Genomic DNA, 21,887 nt, shown 5'->3' with positions numbered 1-21,887 from the left:
GACAGAGTATTAACACTTAATGACATTTTAATGACAAATTTGTATCACTGGTAAAAAGTGGTCAGTTATGTTGTCTTGGTAGTGTCAAGTTTTCATGACAAGTTATGATGTATTGGTGTATGTCAAGTTGTCATAACAAAGACATCTCAAACAATATCATCGTTGCATAACATGACGTGATTAAACGAATGACACTTAGTGGCAGTTGTCATGAATGTGCATAAAATCTCCTTCATGTTCATGACACGTGTTACCGGTGTTAGTTCTGCAAATTTAAACATATTGAAACAAAATTGAACATTTTACCTCACAAACAAATATTTTACAAAAGTCAGAAAAGCAAAAAAACAGACATTGATCAAGTAATATCTTATTTTGACCAAAGGCACAATGAAAAGAAAGTAGACATTGTCTTATTTATATATGGGAGTTGTTTTCTATTGGCCGCAATGAAAGTAGAGATTGAAGCTCATAGATAAGTAATTTGTAAAAAAAATATACCACTATATTTAAACAACCTGCTTTGGGCTCTAGTAAATTACAGATACTGCACTAAAACTTGTAAATAAAATAAAAGTGTATAGTTAAATTTGGCTTTGTGGTAGAAAACATTGGACAGATTTAACACATTACCTTTCAATGTCACATCTTTTTCAATTTGGTGCTCTTCTGGAAGTGAAGGCTAATGCAAAATCTTGTTTTTTTTTGTGGGCATGTTTATCTTTATGTAATAATAACATTAATGCCCGGACCTTTCAAATAAACCATTTGTGCTCAAATACATAATTTACCAACATTTTAAACCTACAAGGTGACCTTTCTTGGTGTCTCAAATGGCAAGATTTGTTTTGCCTTTGCTAATTTTTACTTAATTCAGTACCGTCATCTCGTAAAATTCTGCCTGCTACATTTTTACAGGACAGCATGTACACAGAGAGAGAGAGAGAGAGAGTTGGGGGGAGAGAAAGAGAGAGAGCAGTAAAGAGAAGAGCCTACATCTGTCTGACAGCTTGGTAATTTATTTGTCTCGCTTCCTAAATCACATTTTTATGGATATCCAGACCACAGTCCTGTGTTTATTCACCAGTCAAAACAGACCCAACGAAAACTGAGAAAGAGATTCACCAGAGACTAATTGATACGGTTAAACATTTTACAACTACCTGTACAAAATACCCCTGGCTTACAAATGCATGCCCTTGGTATTTACATATAATGAACCTGTGTATCAAGATAACAATCTCAAAGCATTAACTCGCAGCGCTTTCTAATCTCACCACCAGCACCCTTATCTGTTTACATATAAAATGTGCATTACTGGGAATTCGTAATGTATTTAGTGAAGAAATGCAATACTTTGTATTTTGATGTGATTAGGTTCCGCTTTGTGAATAGCCAAAACGAAAATCCATCAGCAGTGGGTAGTGGGTACCAGCGGACGCATTTCCATTTCTCCTGCCACCCGTTTCACGACCTTGAGATTTGATTGAAAAAAAATAATCAAAACAAAATCAGACCCTGGAATTCAAAATGGCACATGACTCACAACTATAAATATGAGTGGCGCATCAGATTAATTTATAAAGACTTAATTTCATTCGGTCCAGATGAAAGGGTAGATATTAAAACATGTCTCTTTGGGACCTGTAAGGTGAATCAATTTATTAACTTACCCATTAAATTTGTCTTTAAATATAAAAAAATGATTCAGAAGACGGGTCGATGTTATCAGTGAAGGCATTTGTGTCACTCTTACACTTTTAGATAGGTCAGGGCACAGCTAGAGTCAGGGCTAACCAGGCCAGGAAATTAATTTACCTTTCAGATTGCAAATGCAAAATCATAAAGAACCTTCAGAAAATGAAAAATTCAAATGATGTTTGTGCTGAATGCAAATGTCAAGCTACAGGCAATTTCTCCAGAAGCCCATTATTTGACACCCTCCCCGCTAGAAATAGTTCACCACATGTTAATCAAATGTGGGATTGACTGGAGTAGCGATGAGTTTTGACACCGTAAAAGAGAAGAAATTGTATTTTACTTAAATGTTTTTGAAAAACAAGTTTTGAAACTTTATGTTTCTGTCGTTGCATTTACATTTATTTAATGAGAATTTAGTTTCACTGCAGATTAATATTGTAAACAAATAAGATTAAGAACACAATACAAACTTTATCTTCCATTTTTGTTATACATTTAGCAAGCATGTATAGTAATTGCTTAAAGGGGTGGTTCAATGGTAATTCAAGCATTCTGACTTATTAACACAGTCATAGAGTTGTTTCCTGATGCTAAACGTAGGCAAAGTGTCAAAAAAGCAGTTGGGCGTGTTACAGAGTATTTCTGTGCCGAATGCACTTCGCAAGGGTTCGTACAAGTTTCAGAAAGTTTTTTTTTCGATTACAGGTCCAGCTGACGTTTCAGGGGTTTCTATATGTATCACTTCTTTATATGGGCACTTCTCCCAGAAAACCCCACCCACCCGTCCATCAGCGGGAGACGCTAGAACTTACAAACATCATATCACGCAACACAGCTTTGTCTAATTTCAAAACTCAACAATGGCACGGAAGAAGAAGTCTGTTTTTGGATGTAAGGAGAAGAAAGTCCGCCTTATGGAAACAACGGATATAGTTTATTATTCGGGGTAGCAGCAGAGTTTTCCGTGTGTGTTTGATGCGCTGGATTTTCCCAACAGGATCATGACCAGTTGCACGCGGTAAGTAAGACTTCTGTCTTATGTTGGAAAAAGGCGCGTGCATGTTATATAAATGAAATATAAATGAGTTATACCTCCCGCGGTATAACTCCTCCTTTTTCATTTTTTCGTACGTTATCGGAAAGAAACGGTAAAGCTAATCTTTCTTTTATAAATCTGATTAAACTAAATACTCTTCAGAGATAAAAAGGATGTAATACTACTCTATAGGTACTCCAGATTAACATCAGAAATGCAGAAACAGCGTCTGTTACGTAAGCTTTAATATACTTTTAAGCTTGTAAGAGGCCCTGATGCAGAATCTTGCACTTTAAAGGCGCGCACACATCATACTTAACTGGATTGACCCAAGTACGTATGTCACACTACACTTTCTGATCCGTACCCGAGTACGCTTATGTCATTAAAGATTATTAGGTGTGTCGGAAATCATGGGCGCTGTGCAGATCATTTGCCGTATGACTTAATTATGACGAACTCCATTAATATCTCTCAGTTTTCCTGCATTGTTTAATGACGTAAGTGTTCTCAGGTACGGATCAGAAAGTGTAGTGTGAGTGCAGGCGAGCAGGGAAGGAGGAAGGGGACAATCTCGGGTACAGTTTGATTGGGTTAAGAATGATGTGAGCGCGCCCTAAGCGTCACATGATGTGAGAACACCCTTAAGCGTACCGCACCCTACAGTACGGAGTGTTTCCACTAGCCAAAGTCATATTTGGGGTCAAATCTTACATGGATACAGTTCACATAATGTGAGTACACCCTTACTATCCCATAATACATCTGTCGGTCATTCATCAGGAGAGGAGGAACTATTTAAACATGTTTCCTAGTTAAAATTGCAAATTAGGAAGCTGCAAGTCAGCAGTGTGAAACTTGTATACGTGTTTTGCAGAGAGCTGAGGTTGTTAGTTGCTCTTTATGGAGGGAAAGTATTGACCCTCCACTTTCGATGTTGGCTAGTCGGAGTGGCCTCGCTGGAGTTCCCTGCTGTCTCATAGTCCAAATTTGGCAAGCCTAAAGTCCACGTCAAATATCTGTGAGGACGGCCGTAATACACAATAGTTCTGGATACACTCATTTTCAAAGATAGAGAAATGTGCAGTGGTATTTCCCAACACTAAATAATTTAATAATTGATTAGACAGGTTGTTGTTGATATTTTAAAGGGAACATATCATGAAAATCTGACTTTTTCCATGTTTAAGCGCTATAATTGGGTCCCCAGTGCTTCTATCAATCTAGAAAATATAAAGAAGATCAAACCAACTTTTGGTAAACCATTCGCTACAAGCACGTAAAAAAATAGGTTGAAATTGAAATTTGTCTCCCCTTATGATGTCAGATGGGGATAATACCGCCACTTAATCTGCACTATCCATCCACAGCACTGCCATTTAGTGCAGAGATAAGCTTATTTGCATTTAAAAGGACACACGCAAAACGGCATATTTTTGCTCACACCTACAAAGTGACATATTTAACATGCTATAATAAATTGTCTATATGGTATTTTGAGCTAGAACTTCACAAGTTTCGTTATATGGTGACAAATGGTTTTGAAAACAATTTGCTTCAATAGCATCACTTCGACCCGTTTTAAGAGTGTATATTAAGCTTAACTTTTCACCCTGTTTGTTTTTGTTGTGTTTGTATGTTATTTTGTGACTATTGCACCACCTTGTGAATAAATCAAGTGCTGCATGCCTCATTTACATAAGCACATGACACTCGTGACTCCATCAGATGAAGTTTGGAGCGGGAGCTCTTCCAAAACACTGTAGGCAAGATAAAGTTCAACTTGTTTGTGTAGCGTTCGGCATGCTGTTTGATTCCAGAAGCAATCAAACCATGAACACCCAGGGTATTTAATTCACTTTTTTAATCCTTTTTAATGAGGTCATGGTTTACTGCTGATAGAAGTTTTTTAGCTTTTAAAAAATGTGTTTTTGGCTATATCTCAGGCATCGCAGGTAAGGAGCACACAACTATGCCAGGAATACAGATGATCTGTGCTCTGTGGAGTCAAATATGGACATGGGACTGAAATTTGTTGACGTGCTGCTTGTCCATAAAGAATACTGACAGAGCAGGAATAATGAGCTTACCTTAATTAATAAGGCACCTTAATTAAATCTGCAAAGAGAAAGTAGGTTGGAAACAATTGTCCGAATGGCAGGTGGGGCATTTGGTGTAGCTCCAGCTTTTATTTGCAGATGCAGTCAACTTTTAATGAAACAGGCAATTGAATTCGAAAGTGGCCAACATTGCGGATTGTTAATAAAAATATGAATGTCAATTGGCTTTTTGGTGAACATCACATGAAAAAGCTAGCATGATTTAGCATGAATTAACATAAGCCTAGTCCCTGCTGAAAAAAACAGCATATAATTCCTATGCTGGTTTGGTGCTGGTTTTGCTGGTGGTCACCAGCAAACCAGCATCAAAACACAACATATGCTGGTCTTGCTGGTATACAGTTTTTTTCAGCAGGGGCATAATTAGCATGATTTATCATGAAGCAAGAATGATTTCGCATAAAGTTAGCATGATTTAGCATGAAACAAGCATGATTTAGCATTAGGCTAGCATAAAGCTAGCAGCTTGCATAAACATCCACTTATTGAGTACGTATTAACACCACTTTGAACAAATGGCAGTGTCTATGGACTTTAAAGGTATGTAGGCTATTTATGGCATTTTATTCTATTTTAGTAATAATAAAACTTTAAAGCTCCCGTTCTTTTTGTGTTTTTAAAGCTTTGATTGTGTTTACGGTGCGCAATATAACATGTGTTTATGTTTCACGTGTAAAAAAAAGCACAGTATTTTTCACACAATTTACTTATCTGAATAGTGCTGTTTTCACTGTCCTCAAAATGATCTGATGTCTTCCTTGTTCTATGAAGTCCCTCCTTCAGAAATACATATCAAGTTCTGATTGTGTAGTTTGTTTAGTGTGTTGTGATTCGATAGCAGCTTAGCTTGCCATTAGCTTAGCTGGCGACTGACGTATTCCTGTGGGCGGAGTTTAGTCAGAAAACTGTTCTACTAATGTCATTAAAGCAGGAAGTAAAGGGCTGTAGTCCAAACCGACCGTTCGCTGAAGGTTTTAAAAGGCATATTCTGTTAAAGAAAATATATCACCTGGCAGTGAACTTTGAGTTTTATCATTTTACAGGTATTATTTATGCTATTATAGCAACATTACACACTAACTAGGGTTTAGAGATCAGAAAGAATGTTAGCTTTAAAATATCATTCTGCATATGCAATGGACATCGCTGATCTTTGCTAGCTGAAATACTTCCCCCTCTGCTGAGCTAGTTCAGGCTATCAGAAAGCAAGAAAACCACCCTTAGGCACACAGTCTCGGGTATCAAAAATGCTTACTGGAGCATTGATCATCTTTTTCTAAAGCATGTTCATAAAAGACATTTAAACATCTTAATTTAACTAAGGCCTAGCCCTGACTTTAGCTAAGCCTTGTCTGTGAAACCAGGCCTAAATGTTTTATTTAAGGTATGATGTACATTTACCCCAACCAGGTAATCAGCACCTGCTTATTGTAAAGCTACTTGCCATATGAATAAATCAAATTAATTTAATTAATATTTTATTAGCCCCCTTTGTAACTAATTTAAACCCTTGCCTTGCATTGATAAATGAAATGTTCTTAATATAGGTTTGGGGGGAGCCTAAACCATCAGGCCTGTCAATCATCATTATGAGCGTATATAAGGCAGCTTCCAGGCCTCTGCATACAGCTGCAATCTTCTGGCATCCCATCTCCTCCTTTACTGCACCAAGAAGCTAAATTATCAAATAGCTTACATTTTAAAACAACTATTTTCTGATTTTTTTTCTAGTAACAGGATTGGTGCGTCACAAAGCAACATACAGACAAGTGGAGCACTTAAATCGCAATTGTTCCTGAATGAATGTAAATATGAAATATAAGAGTTTGGTTCCAAAATGCAGTAAATCCATTTTGACTAATTTCGGTAAAAATGTGTTTTCTATACCAAGAAAGTGACAAGATGAAAACTAGTATTTTTGTTACAAACTTTCCCATAACATCTTTAGGTTATAATAATTCAAATAATCCATAATTTGATTTTCAAAGATTTATTATAAAAACTGATTATAATTTTTTTTCTAGACCTATACGGTAAACGTGATATCACCAAGTAAGATGTGATCCTGGATCAACACCATTGTTGGTCCTGGATCAACATTTTCATTAACCAATCAGATTGCAGGATTAGGATTAGTGTGTATGTTAGATTTAGGTTTAGGATTGGTTTAGGGGCTTTTAAGAAATACTCCTCAAACTACTATTTCACACTATTTTGAGGGTTTAAAAGTGGTTAGGGTTTAAGTTAAGGGTAGGTTGGGGTATCTTTGACTAAAACGTTGATCCAAGATCAAAAAAAAATGTTTATCCAGGATCATATCTTACTTGGTGAAATCACGACGACCGTCATGGCTGCTGTCATCCTTGGGACATCGTCGCTGAACTTTTTTGACAGTGATCAGCTGTAAAATGTTTTGGTCCTGCTCGTTGACTTCGAGTAAAACAATGAAACGTTTTTATAAGATCCCCTGGGGTCAATGTGTTAGCATGACAGAAGCTTGATGCTGTCTGGAGAACAAGCAACAGCTGGCATTTTTTAGTAGCCCGTGTGCCCGAGTGGCTTATGTTTCTTTCCCGACACAGAAAACCACAACAGGTTTATTAATGCCATCAAAAGTATTTTTTTTTTGTTTGTTTGTTTGTTGATCACGAAGTACAAAGTAGATGAGAAAAACTAGGAGTCTGTGTACTCAACACGCCACCATTGTTGTTTACAATGCGTTAAATGGTGCGCTGTGATTTGTTGAGCGGATTTATTGCATTCTGCAGAAAAGGAAGACTGGTGTTTATTGCATTTTGGAAAAAAGGGAAAAATACTGATTTTGGTGTTATTTTAAAAAAAATGCCGTTTATCGCGTTTTGGAACCAAACTCTTCATATAGACTTTATTTTCCTGTGTGAGCTGGGATACAAAGTTTAATGGATGTTGAGAAAAAAACATTTTAGTTTATATTTGTTTTTAAGGGTTAGAAACACTGTTGCCATCCACAACTCTATTACAGACTGAGATGTTCCAAGAGAGAGAGAGAGAGAGAGAGAAGGAGAGAGAGATAAAGTTAGAGAGAAGGAGAGAGAAATAGAGAGAGAGAGAGAGAGAGAGAGAGAGAGAGAGACAGGACACAGGGGGCACTTTCCTCACCTGGAGTTCTCTTGAGATTATCAGTACGTGACTTTTAATGGTACGACAGCACAGAGCGATGGCTTCGCTCTTTTATTTATTCTCTTTCTGTCCCTCTTGAGGCCTGAACGATGCTGTTGAGAAGGGCAATGACAGTTTGAGAATAAGCAGTGATGACATGCCACCTTGAACAAGAGCGTTGGAGTCAAACAAGGAGGGCACATAGTACATGTAAATCTACTGTATAGTAGTCATATCTGCTAGCTGTGAACCATAAGACACAGACATTCACTGTACATGACATTTGCCCTCTGCATTAAGAATACACGAGAGGCGACACAATGTGGGTTTTAAGCTTGAGTTTAAAATGTGTAATGTCTTTTGTTGTTCATTGTCTGGGTTCAATACAAGTTAAGCTCCGTCTACAGCATCTGTGGCATGTTGTCGATTAGCACAGATAATAATTTCAGATCATCTCTCCGTTTGTTTGTGTTTATAGCAAAACTGTGCATACTGCAAAGGAAATCAATGAGGCAAAGCATGAAAACATGAAAATCAATGGCATAAAGCACTGAAATAAATATACACTTTTAGGAAATGATGGACATAAACATTGCACATTACACATCTAATATTACACTGAGATGCATCAAGGATGCCAGAAAAAGACAGAATAACAATAGTTAAACTACTCTAAGGATTGGTTAACTCAAGTGTGGTCGCACACCGGACGCACAGCTCATCACCGTGTCGAGTCGCTTCTAGGACAACTCTGAGTTATTGTAAACTACTAGGTACCGTCTACTTCAAAATGCAAAATATATGTTAGCAGCCAATGTTAATTGTTAATGATTTGGGACAAATATGATGTTATTTAATGTTAAACTATGTGAGTGGCGCTCTATGGCGCTACAGGGATTTGAGCAACTTCCTAAATCAAAGCTGAGCGCTGCGCACAGGCCGCTGAACATTTTTGACAGCGATCAGCTGTAAAAAATTTTGGTCCTGCTCGCTTTTCATTGACTTTGTGTAAAATAATGGAAAGTTTTTTAAAAGATCCCCTCGGGTCAATGTGTTAGCATGACAGAAGCTTGATGCTGTCAGGAGAACAAGCAACAGCCAGCATTTTCCGGCGCCTGAGCTGCTTATAGGCGCTGCCCGATGAAACACTTCTACTTTTCAGGAAGTGAAAAAAACACAGTATATCAAAAAAAGTTGAATGTAGCATTGTCATACTTGGTATGGCATCTTTACATCTAACTATATTCTTGCCAGTGTAATGATATAATCCACATTTGACCAAAATTGAGTTTAGTTTGCACAGTGCTACTGTAATTTAGCCACTCCGAGACGTACGAGTCTTACCCCATAGACACAGCATTGCAATTAATGTTAGTGCAATGTATTGTTTTTTTATAAACTAAGGCATGACTCGAAACCATAGCTTTACAGTAATATAGCACTACTTCTTCTACATAGCACCATATGGCTTTACATACAGTAGGTGCTATATAGCACTTAAAGTTATCCCTTATAATTACAAGCCAGTGAACCACTTTTTTAGAGTGTACTGTATATACTATTTTAAATGCAAAGGCGTTTTCATGCAGGCCTCTAAGTATACAATACTTTGGACAGATTCATGAAATTGATTGCTAAATAAATTGTTGTTGGCTGTATGCCAGTCATACACACTTCACATGCACAGCGCCAGTATTTCCAATGAAGTTAATGGAAATCTTTGTTGCTGTCTTTGAGGGATTGTCTCATTTTATTCTCATCACACTTCCATGCTCCCACAGACACCTGACTGATTACTCTTTTATTTTGTAATTACTTAATATATTTTTGTCAGTTGTTCAGTTCATGAAGAGCCATAACAGAGGGGGTATTCTCACCAGAGAGAATGCTTTTGTCCTTCTACCCAGCCGAGTGTCAGATCTGTGAGCGTTTTTTATCTCAGATGAATGTAGCGAGATAAAGAACTCTGATAATCCCCCCGAAACAAGTGTAGGAGAGCAGCGATTGAGACATGACCCATTTATCTGAATGGCATGCATGAGGGATAAGCTACTTATGAAAGGATACTGCCAGTCAGTTGTTTAATGAAGTCAAGACTTGATACAATACATGCAATGTGTTTGATAGCCTGCCAAAGAAACACCGTAGATACAGGGTTGAGTGTCTGCCCACGAGAGCTGAACTAATGGAGCATAAGGCTGTGTGGCACTTACTTTCTGCCTAAACTGTTTAGTTTGACTATTTAAGAGTCTCAGGTGTTACAAAGAACACTATTATATGTTAAGCAAAAGAAACCACTCAACGCTATGACAGAGACTCTCTGAAACAAAAATAGTGCACATTTTTCTATATGAAAGTTTTATTTTTTATGGTTTATAAATGACAAAATGTTTATCTTTTCTGGTGGGGTAGAAGCTAATAAAACCCTTTGAAACAAATTTAAATGAATCAATTTAACAGTGAGATTATTTAAGGGATACTGTATGTATTGGTTCAACCTGATCTTACGAAAATCCGTGATAAAGGCTGGGTCCGAAAACTTTAAATTGCTGCCTTCTGAGGCAGCTTTCCAAGGCAGGAAGGCATTAAGGCATGTCTGAATTCAATGTTAGGTTTACTTCCTATCTCCTGAGATACCTATGCGTGGGCGTACAATAAAAATGTGATTGGTCAAGCCTGGTCGAGTTCGAAAAAAATAAAATGGCTGCCAAGGAAGCGACTTGAGCACAAATTTTGTGTAAATAAAGGTAGATTTTCACTTTTTACACCTTTTAATTGCATTTCTAGCGAGAAATTAGTATTGTAGTTTTCAAATATGTGATTAGTTATCACAAAGGCACTCTCTGTTTATATTTCAAACACGCTGCACTTGAAGTGTGTCCGAAAGTCTTTCTCTGAGCTACCTTCATGCCTCCGAAGTCATTTCCTCATGAGGCAGCAAGGCAACGAATCACTGCCTTGAGTTTTCGGACGCAGCCATAGTCACGGAAAATTTGTTCAATTTACCCCGTGTCCGTGTCACGTAATTCAGCTTTTTTCCGTGCCTGCATGGAGCACGGATGTCTTTTCCATGTCACTTCCACGGATTTTTGTGTCATTTCATTTACTGTTTTCTCCTAAGTTTTTCCTATTTTCTTACCATTGTCACTTGGGGTTGGGGTTAGAATCACTTTCTGTTACATTTTTAGATATCCTAACCCAAACTCCAACTCTAACCCCAACTCCAGGTGAGAATAGTTTAAAAAGCGGAAGAAAAACAGTCAATTTCAACTGAATTCAATTTTATTTATATAGCGCTTTTCAGAATTGTTAATTGTTTCAAAGCAGCTTTACATTAATAGATTTAGGAAAAGCATAGAACACAGAGCGTAGTAATAATGTAACGTATACAGTAAAGTATTAAGTTAAAGCAATAGTGGCGGACTCTCCAGGGGATGAAAAAAACCCTAGGAGAAAAACCCTCCTGGCTAGTCCAGGTGGAAAACTCCTAGGAGGAGGAAAACCCCTGAGAGAGATACATATATATATATATATATATATATATATATATATATATATATATATACTATTGGGGTATGTGAATGGGTAAATGGATTAAACTGGTTCCGCCAATGGTCGTTGGTCAGGTATTGGCTGGGCATCACGTTGAAGGACGGTCAGTAGATCAGTGGTGTGATGACCTTCACAGCAGCAGGAACTGCGTCTGTTTGTCTCATTGTCCTCGGGGTCGAGACGGAGAGAGAAACAGAATCCTATTAGCGTAGGGGTCGTTCACATGTAATGCAAGTGTCATACAGTATTGTGGTTTAAATCAGCTCGTTGCAGACAGGCTAACTATTGCGGCATAAGTATATTACTCATTTGAGTTATGTGAATGCTTAACTATTACGGGATAAGTACATTTACTGGCATTTTATGTGAATACTTTGTTAAAGAAGAATGTCTTAAGTTTAGATTTAAATTGAATTAAAAAACATGTAGAAACCAATACATCTAATCTAACCCCAAGCGACAATGATTTGTAAATAGGAAAAAAACAATGTGAAAAAAATAAATAAAATGACACAAGAAATCCATGGGAGCGACACGGAAAAGACATCAGTGCTCCCGGCACGGAAAAAACAAAATCCCTTGACATGGACACGAATAAAGTGATACAATTTTGACTATAAAATGGATTTCCATGAGATCATGTTGATTGGTTATACAAAATAATTAAATCACCATCCCATCAGTAAAAGCATCACATTTGACCACAACACAATTTTCAGGATCAGGGAATGACTGATTATATATTTAGCTTTCTCAAAAACCCCAGATCTCAAAATCCTTATGAGGCAGTTAGTTCAAATCCTTCAGACACCAGTGCTCAAAACCTTATCAACCAGTGCTTTTTTATATGGACTGTTTAAGGAGCTCATAGAATGCATGTTAAAAAACTGAAGTTCTCATGCAGCCTCCCTGGATAATCGAGAAACAGCATACGGTGGATTTCACAAGACGCCTGCAGTAAATGAGATGCTCCGGGTTTTACTTCAAAAATCCAGTGCAGTGAAAGGCACATCAAACTGAGTGGAAGGCTAAAGAAACAAAGCAATTTGGAGCGAAAATACTCGCTGAGGACAGCTAATGGCTAGACATTAAGCCCAATTAAGTTGGATGTTAGTGGAAACATAAGATTTATGCATAAGCTTTGCAGTCAGGCATTGCTCCAATAAAGGTTGCAGCTGAAAGCTGCCGTGTTAGCGGTCCACCGTGATAGATTTTCAAAGGCAAGCAAATATTACATTTGCCACAATAAAATTACTCTTTTCTTCCTACAGGCAGAAACGTGCAACATTACTGTAATTTCAGCAAATTCATTGCATTCACCATTTAGAGATGATGCAAAGGTGTGAATTTGCAATTGATTTTCTGTTATTTTTTATTTACTGAAGCATTATATTTAAAGATTATCGGTTGGTGTAAGATACCGTTGGTTTATTTGTATATTCATATGTACAGATTTAGTTCTTCGGCTAAAAATCTAAAGCCCATAACTCATCATCAGGCAAAGCCTTGTGTGCACCTGCTGGATTTACTGTAGTAACACTGCATCTGGGAACAGACGAAAGTTGAACTGTTTACCTTTGCTGACTTTGGGGGAGATGGTAGAGAAAATGGTCCATCAATCAGAGTCGCTCTGGGCTCTACAGCAGAGAAATGAGGCAGAGGAGACTGTGCCAGGAGCCACTTGCACTGCTGCATGATGGGAAAGCTTGCATTTCCCCTATGAAACATCATTTGTGAACACAAAAGCCGTCTGTCCCCTGGAAGTTTTGCAGCAGAACTGTGGGACGTTTTCGTAATTTCGCTCTTTCGACTTTATTTTGAAGTTCCTCTGGTTTCCTATTGGATCAGATTAGAGCAGCAATGGTAACTTAAACACATCAATAAACAGCGCCGAATCGATTGTTGCTGTACCACTATCTCTGAGGTTGCTGCTGTAAGCCCTTTTCACATTAGTGCCAGTCAAACAGGTAGTTTTTATGCATACTAAGTGTGTTAGTGTGCATAGCAGTGATCTACAGTGTGATCTACAGCAGTGATATTGCATATTTGCAATACTAATTGACTGTATTATTGTAATATGAATGTTATATTTATAGTGCTATTTATTATGTGCATACATTTTTTAATAATTAAACAGTATATTGTACTACTCATTCTGATGATTTGTTTTGCCATTTGCCCCACTTCATCTGTATTTAATCCTACACATCTGTTCAAATAGATGCACATGAAAACGTAACGATTTTGTAAAATTTGTACAAAGTAAATCGCAGAAATGTTAGCCTGACGTTGTCATACTCAATTCTAGTCAGAATTTGAGTCTGATACCGCTCCATTGAGCTATAATTATGAGGCGTGTCTCAACCGAAAAATGCCTCTGCACTCAATTGGATAGACCTACGACCAATCAGAGCAACAGAGTGTGTGACGTACCTTACGTCTTTTGCAGCCTGACCGAACTGCTAGTTATTTCGCTACAATTACACTAACATTGTGATTATACTAAGTAGTTAGCAACGTACATCAACACCTACTATGTTTACAACATTTCGTTTATATCACAACATTAAGTATTTACTAAGTCATACAGTAAGACTATCTCTTACCATTAGGTGAACTTCATCCACGACGATACCCATTACGTAGGCTTAAAATTATTGAAGCCTAGCATGTCCTTCCACTTATTCAGCAACCACGATTCCGGGCTTCCGAAAAGAAGCTGGCAACGACCGCTAATTATATCCATCTCGTCATGCACGCCGAGTTGCATCGCCTTGATTCCAGTTTCAGTTGCGACCAACCTTTGCCGAATCCCGTAGGAAGGACGGCAAAAACATCAACAAATGCCTTGCTCGCGTTTCTCTGTTCCTCTTTTAAAATCAATGCTCTGTTGATATCTTTTAGAACAGACTCAATGTCATAATCCACACATCTGAATTCTACAGCGGCAGCCATTTCGTTGTAAACAGATTCAACACACGCGCTCTTTGGTGACGTGGTTCATTACGTTACTGTTGATCATCTGTCCATCATCGTATAAAGCCGCCCTGACAATTTGATTGGTTCGACCAGCTTTGGGTCTAGCATAGTAGCTCCTCACCGCAGAAACCCCAGACCGATCTTCCCGTTCTCAAAATGTTGTGGGCGGGGCTAAGATCGTCTGGCATCCAGGCTACAGAAATGTATGATTTTCAAGAAAAAAGCAAGAATAAAACTCCACCCATAAATCCAGCATCACTGTGGCAAAAGCCAAAAGCACATTGTACTAAAATGTCTTGAACGAGATCGTACAAATTATTGCGAATTATCCACTTGGTTAACAGTTATGAATTGCCATGACAAGTGCTGGTCTGCTTGTGTATTTACAGTCTAATTATATCAATTGAAGTTTACATTTATTCATTCTTTTATCCTGTTTGACCACCATCCTGTTTATGAAAACACTGTCTGTCTCCAACCGTAATTACAGCTGTGTGGTGTGCTGCAGCTGGCAATTACAGCACGCCCATATTGTACAGAGAGTCGTGCTTTGATTCTGCACAAAGCCAGCTGAGATCAGACTCCACACACACTGCTAAATGAACAGTATGACCTCTCAAAGGCCCTCCTCATCACCAGGAGATTTGCTTGATTTATAACAGCCAATTTTATGTCTGTCACCACGCTAAAATAAATCTTCTTAGGTCAGCATGTATACGGTGGTCTACGCTGGTTTATGCTAGTTTTGTGCTTGTGCAGGTGTAGCTGGTGGATTGCTATAGTCATGCTGTTGATCACTTATGGTGAACCTGCATGACTTACCTTACCTTGTTGTATCGCTGAAATACAGAACTTGAAAGTACAGTCGTGAAAACATGAAATGGAGTTTAATTTACACAAACTCTGATAAGAGGTTAGATCAGAAAACCAGAGGTCTGTCTTGAGACCCGAGTGGGTTCAGGTCTAAAAGTTTCACGGTTGCCTGGGACCAGGTCGGGTATAATAGGCTATTAGCGGCTTTCAGGTGATTTAAAATTAACTCTTTTCCCATTTAATGCCTTCCAGAAAATGTTCTTCAGATCAGATTCGGAGCGATCTTTAAAACATACACAGAGTTCTCTCTTTAATGTGAGGCATTACTTCTGGGTTGTATAAGTTGCACCTTGTGGATAATAGCGGTATTGCGGAAAGCCGGAAATTCTCGTCATTGGCAGGGAAGCGTTTTCTCTTAATTGATGAGATAACTCCTCAACGGTGGGGAAAGAGTTAATGTGTTTTTGCCGAACAAACCCAAGAAGACCCAAACTATCTCCTATGTGTGCATCAAGTCCTTTTCCAACCCGAAAACTTGCGACAACGTGTGGCTGGTGGTAGGTTAATTTTCGTTGAGCCAGACCTACATTTTTAATACACACTGTACGCAGATACCTTGGTGTCATCGCCAGATAACAAGAAAAGAGCAGTGGACTAATTTGGTTGCGAGGCCACCGGGGTTTCAGACTGCACACATGTCTGTGCCGTTTACATTCAGGTCCAGCTGGGTAATAAAAACGCCACTCGGTTGGGTCAGGTCTAAAGGGGATCGCACACCTGATGCGCAGCGCCGCACAGCGTCGTGCCGTTCTAAAAAAATCGAACACATTGTTTTCTATGAGTATGCGCACACCGGCGCCACCAAGTGGCTCCTGTCCGCGCCGGCCAGCTTTGACTCAGGAAGTTCCTCAAATCCCTGTCACGTCACGCCACGTAATGCCACTCAAATAGTTTAACATTAAATAACATCATATTTGTCCCAAATCATTACTGATTAACATTGGTTGCTAACGTATAATTTGCATTTTGAAGTAGACGCTATCTGACAAAGCTCGCGCTATTTGATGTGCACTTTCGGTTTACGATACCTCCGAGTTGTCCCAGACTCGATGCGGAGCGAAGCTGAGCTGCGCGGCCGGTGTGCGACCCCCTTAATTTTGTATATTTGTCTCAGTTCAGGTCTTTCTTTAGACTTATGCACGTCGGGTTTGGGTAAAAAGTGATTAGGATAATTTCTGGTCGGGTACATTTCTTTGGACCCGAGAAGACCTCTATTCTGAATGAGCCAAGTGGAATGGTTATGAGGAAGCCACTGTGTAGAAGTCGAGTCTGTAGCTAAAATGTGAAATGGAGTTTAATTTATTAGGCAAGGGCATTTCTCAGGTGGAATGGATATGACTGACAACGATTTGACATGTGAACAGGCTTATGCGTGGAAATGAAGACAGTAAAAGTGCCTGGGTCCAATATCATTGGTCTTAAAAAGTGGGGGGTCTTATATTTAATGGTTCTGATGCCCATGTCTTTGTTTCCAAATCTGAACTGTTAGTATTTAGAGTTTGTGTGTTTTTACTGTATGGCGACTAAAACCGCAATGTTAATTAAAGCATTCAGAATAAAAGATAATTAAAAATAGGCCCCTAAAACTAAAGTAAAAAACCCATAACCTTTTGACAATGACTGAATTTATTGGATTTGTTTTTCTGTTTTCATGGATGCAGGGCACCCATTTAAAGTTCTTGTTATTATTGTGTTATCTACCTGTCGTTATTGCTGATCTATCCCCCTCTGACATTTATTTGTCGCAATTGTTTTTGTTGTGAGTATTTCATTACAGAGTACTCTGCGTCATGCAACAGAGGATGTGAATAATGGTCTTTTAGTCACTTTAACTTGAAAGGAGACAAGGACTATAAACAATAAATAGGATAGGCCTACCTTTTATATTTTCAGTTGTTGTGTTTTATGGAAGAATAGTTCATATTTCAAGTCCAAATTGAAACGTTATTGCTTGAGATTGTGTCTTCTCTTATCAATAATCCCCATGTGGTGCAATTATTTTGATGTGATCATTTTGTGGTGGAAGCAGATGTTTCTGTGGATGAGCACTACTGATATTCCTCTTGTATAAAGAATAAACATATTTCATGATAACGTAGCACAGACCGAAATGTTGCACTCTTTTGTCAAATAAATATGACATGAATGAGACGAGAAAGCCTTGTTTGCAATGCCACAGAATACAAATGCTCAGGGTATACACTGTATTTTTTTAACAATGTCTTTATTTCTTTTCTACACAAGCAAAATTTAAAGAAGCCTTAAAACTTTTGGGGGTGGTTTACCGGACAGGGATTAGCTTAAGCCAGGACTAGACCTTAGTTTAATTAGGAAATATAACTAGTTTTAACAAACATCCCTTATTAAAAACATTAGCCTACTTGAGTGCATTTTAAGGAAAAACAAATGGCACTGATGTATTTTAAGATATGTCAGTGCAAGTTATTTTCAGTTTGGACAGCTCTTACATTTATTTTAGTCTAAAACTAATCTAATCCCTGTCCGGGAAACCGCCCCTTGATGTTTAAAGGAATATTCAATTTCTTAAAAGAAAAATCCAGATAATTTACTCACCACCATGTCATCCAAAATGTTGATATCTTTCTTTGTTCAGTCGAGAAGAAATTATGTTTTTGAGGAAAACATTGCAGGATTTTTCTCATTTTAATGGACTTTAATAGAGCCCAACATTTAATACTTAACTCAACACTTAACAGTTTTTTCAATGGAGTTTCAAAGGACTATAAACAATCCCAAACGAGGCATAAGGGTCTTATCTAGCGAAACGATTGTCATTTTCGACAAGAAAAATACAAAAATATCCACTTTTAAACCACAACTTCTCGTCTAGATCCGGTCCAGCGTGACCTAAATGCGTAGTGACGTAGGGAGGTCACGTGTTACATATATAAAACGCAAACTTGCGGACCATTGTAAACAATAAACTGACACAAAGACATTAATAAGTATCAGTTGACATACAACAACGTAGGAACGGTCCTCTTTCAACACATTTATAAACACTGGGGCGGAGTTTCGCGTTCATCCTCTGTGACCTCTTGACGTCATGACGTATTGCGTGGGGTCACGCTGGGGCATCACGACCGGATCTAGATGAGAAGATGTGATTTAAAAGTGGATATTTTTTATTTTTCTTGTCAAAAAGGACAATCGTTTAACAAGATAAGACACTTATGCCTCTTTTGGGATCGTTTATAGTCCTTTGAAACTCCGTTGAAAAAAAGTGTTGAGTTAAGTATTAAATGTTGGGCTCTATTAAAGTCCATTAAAATTAGAAAAATCCTGCAATGTTTTCCTCAAAAAACATAATTTCTTCACGACTGAACCAAGAAAGACATCAACATTTTGGATGACATGGTGGTGAGTAAATTATCTGGATTTTTCTTGTAAGAAAATTGAATATTCCTTTAATGGGACCTTTTCCTGTGTGAGCCTAAAAGTAATGTCTTAAAAGCCATAATTTTGATGGATCAAAAAGTTGATCTTTAAATATAAAATTTTAGAGAAACAAAGATTCTGGTGTGTTTGTTTTAATGATAGCTCTTTTCCCATAGGTTTATACAAGGTATGGAAAATGCTATACTTTCAATGGGAATAAAACAACCTCCAAGAAGACGAAGCAAGGAGGGATGGGAAACGGGCTTGAGATTATGCTGGATATCCAACAGGATGAATATCTGCCCATCTGGAAGGAGACGAGTGAGTTATAATGCATCATAGAGATGAGTTGCAACATAATCCCAAATTATCTCCTTATTATCTGGTTCAGAAGTGTGCCTGCTTTGTATCTGTTTAGATAAAATTCAATTCCAGTGTTTTTCCAATGTTGTGTTTTCCCATTTGTAATGATGGAGGGATACGTGAGGTTTATCTTCACATTCACATTTTATGTTGTGCTCCCTTACACTCCTGTTGTGTTAATATTCTGTTGCTTTGTCTAGATGAAACATCTCTAGAGGCAGGAATACGTGTTCAGATCCACAGTCAGGATGAGCCGCCCTACATCCATCAGCTGGGCTTTGGAGTTTCTCCAGGATTTCAGACTTTTGTTTCCTGTCAGGAGCAAAGGGTATGGCCCATCCCTGAGATTTCGGTGGTTCTCAAATGTTTAAAACCAAGAAAATGAATAATTATCTAGTCAAAATGTTTCCTCACTTTTTCTCAGGAATGAACAAATATAAATAGTTAAAGATCCATTACAATTATAAACTACGTAACTACCGATTTTATTTGATTAATGCTATTCCTCTATTCCTGCAGATCATTGTAATACAACATACTAATAAAAAAAACGCAAAAGCATTAACAAATTATTTTTACCTTGTTTGTGTAAATTTGTCAAGTATTTTCTTGATCAGAATATTTTAATTTTTGAAAAAATTTTCAACCACATTTCATAAGAAAATATGATGTTCCTTGTTATTTTAAGTAAGAAATAAATAATGGTAAATAAAATAGATCCCAATAAATGAGACAATAAGTGGAAATCCTTTGCAATCATAAAACTCATAAAGAGGTTTTTAAGTGCCAAGCAGTTGGAAAGTTACCTTGCTTACGAGGCATCCACTGTCTGCATCCACTTAAATCTTCCTAACTAACTATCACTAGCTAGTGGAGCAAAACCCAGACGAGTAGATTACAGTGCAAGTAGATTACATACAAAGTCAATGCAAAGACGCAATCAGACGCGTCTTCGCATGGGGCGATGAGAATGATGCAAAATGGGCGGCGCGATGCAAGTGAAAACACGCGCTATTCGCCTCAAATGCGCCTACGCGCAAGTTGAAAATATTCAACTCAAGCGGAAAATTTGCATGACATGCGCATTAATACCAATGCAACTTTAAATTAAAGCAATGCAAAATCTGCAGTTTAGACAAATATGAAATGTTTCAAAATTAGAGGTAATAAAAACTCTCATATATATCAGGAAGCACTTCCTACACTTTTGTTACATCAGTGTTTTTTTTTTTGGCATTGTGTTGAAATTAAAAGCATGCTTTTTTCCTTCTCATATTTACTTTAGTTTTGTATCTCAATCTCTTACAAACTCTGCCTCTCTTTCACTTTACCCACCCCAACCTCTCTCCATTATTACTCTCTTTTTCTCTGTAGTTAACCTACCTGCCCCAGCCCTGGGGGAACTGCCGCTCCACCAGCGAGCAGATGATTCCAGGTTACGATACCTACAGTATCAGCGCCTGCCGCCTGCGCTGCGAGACTCTTGAGGTTCTGCGTGAGTGCAAGTGCAGGATGGTGCACATGCCGGGTAACTCAACACCGCTGCATTCATTTCCCAAACTCAACCTAATCAGTGCGCTAATGTATTCTGCTAATTGCTAAAATACTAAATGAATAAACTTTTCTTCATCTAATTTGCTCCAGGCAGTGGAGCTGAAAGCTTACCGCAGGTCTCTAAATTAACTTACTATCTAGTCACACAATATGAGGAACTCTGTTCATTAAGTGACTGGAGGTCAAATTTAGATAATCATGATTTGACAGGCCTCCCTCGTATGTTAAATTACATTTATGCGTTACATTACTTTTTTCCAAAGCAACTTACAGTACACTGACTATATCATTTGTATTTTCTGGGGATCAAACCCATGACCTTTGCTTTACACTCTTAAAAATGAAGGTGCTATGAAAGGTTGTTTGTAGGGATGCCATGTAATGGAGGCCAGCTAGTGTGAGAGAGCTACGCAGACAGTAAGTAAACCTCACTCCCTGACCTTAAAGAGTGCTCTAGCGCAGTGGCGACCGGTGACTTCTTTTTTCGAGGGCGCTCGATGCAAAGTTCGTCACAACATGTAGGCTATGTAGCTCATCATGTGTGTGGTTCCTTTTTTCAAAATATGTGTTCTGCGCATCGAAAGATCCTGTGCGCATCACGTGGATAAGAACCTGCTGCAGATGCGTCTAAAAGGTTTATGATAAAAGAGATGCTCGCGGTTGCCAGATACTCGCATAATCTCATGCGTAATCAGAGTTTACTGTTAAGGGAGTGTCTTGCGTGTATTTTGTGAGTGTAATAAAGTCCAGCTTTTGTGAGAGAGCTGTGCAGACTTAAAGGGACACTCAACTTTTTTTGAAAATACGTTCATTTTCCAGCTCCCCTAGAGTTAAACACTTGATTTTTACCATTTTGGAATCCATTCAGCTGATCTCCGGGTCTGGCGCTACCACTTTTAGCATAGCTTAGCACAATCCATTGAATCTGATTAGACCATTAGCATTGCGCTCAAAAATAACCAAAGAGTTTCGATATTTTTCCTATTTAAACATGACTTTTCTGTAGTTACATCTTGTACTAAGACCGACAGAAAATTTAAGGTTTTGATTTTCTAGTCAGATATGGCTACGGACTATACTCTCATTCTGGCGTAATAATCAAGGACTTTGCTGCTGTAACATGGCTGCAGGAGGTGCAATGATGTTACGTAGTGCCCGAAAATAGTCCCCTG

At 38.2% G+C, this 21,887-nt stretch overlaps 1 protein-coding gene across 1 annotated transcript in view; it reads left to right on the top strand.

Annotated features, from left to right (window-relative positions):
• The window catches only part of asic4a (acid-sensing (proton-gated) ion channel family member 4a), a 121,678-nt gene that overhangs the window by 87,794 nt on the left and 11,997 nt on the right, over positions 1 to 21,887 (top strand). The window contains exons 2-4 of the mRNA XM_055215073.2: positions 18,975 to 19,119; positions 19,362 to 19,489; positions 20,536 to 20,689. Coding sequence (XP_055071048.2) covers positions 18,975 to 19,119; positions 19,362 to 19,489; positions 20,536 to 20,689 — 427 coding nt within the window. The remainder of the gene's footprint in view (positions 1 to 18,974; positions 19,120 to 19,361; positions 19,490 to 20,535; positions 20,690 to 21,887) is intronic.

Source organism: Misgurnus anguillicaudatus, chromosome 17, assembly GCF_027580225.2.
Source record: "Misgurnus anguillicaudatus chromosome 17, ASM2758022v2, whole genome shotgun sequence".
NCBI lineage: Eukaryota > Metazoa > Chordata > Actinopteri > Cypriniformes > Cobitidae > Misgurnus > Misgurnus anguillicaudatus.
Note: the sequence above shows the minus strand (reverse complement) of the source record. Positions and strands in the feature narration are given on the sequence as shown.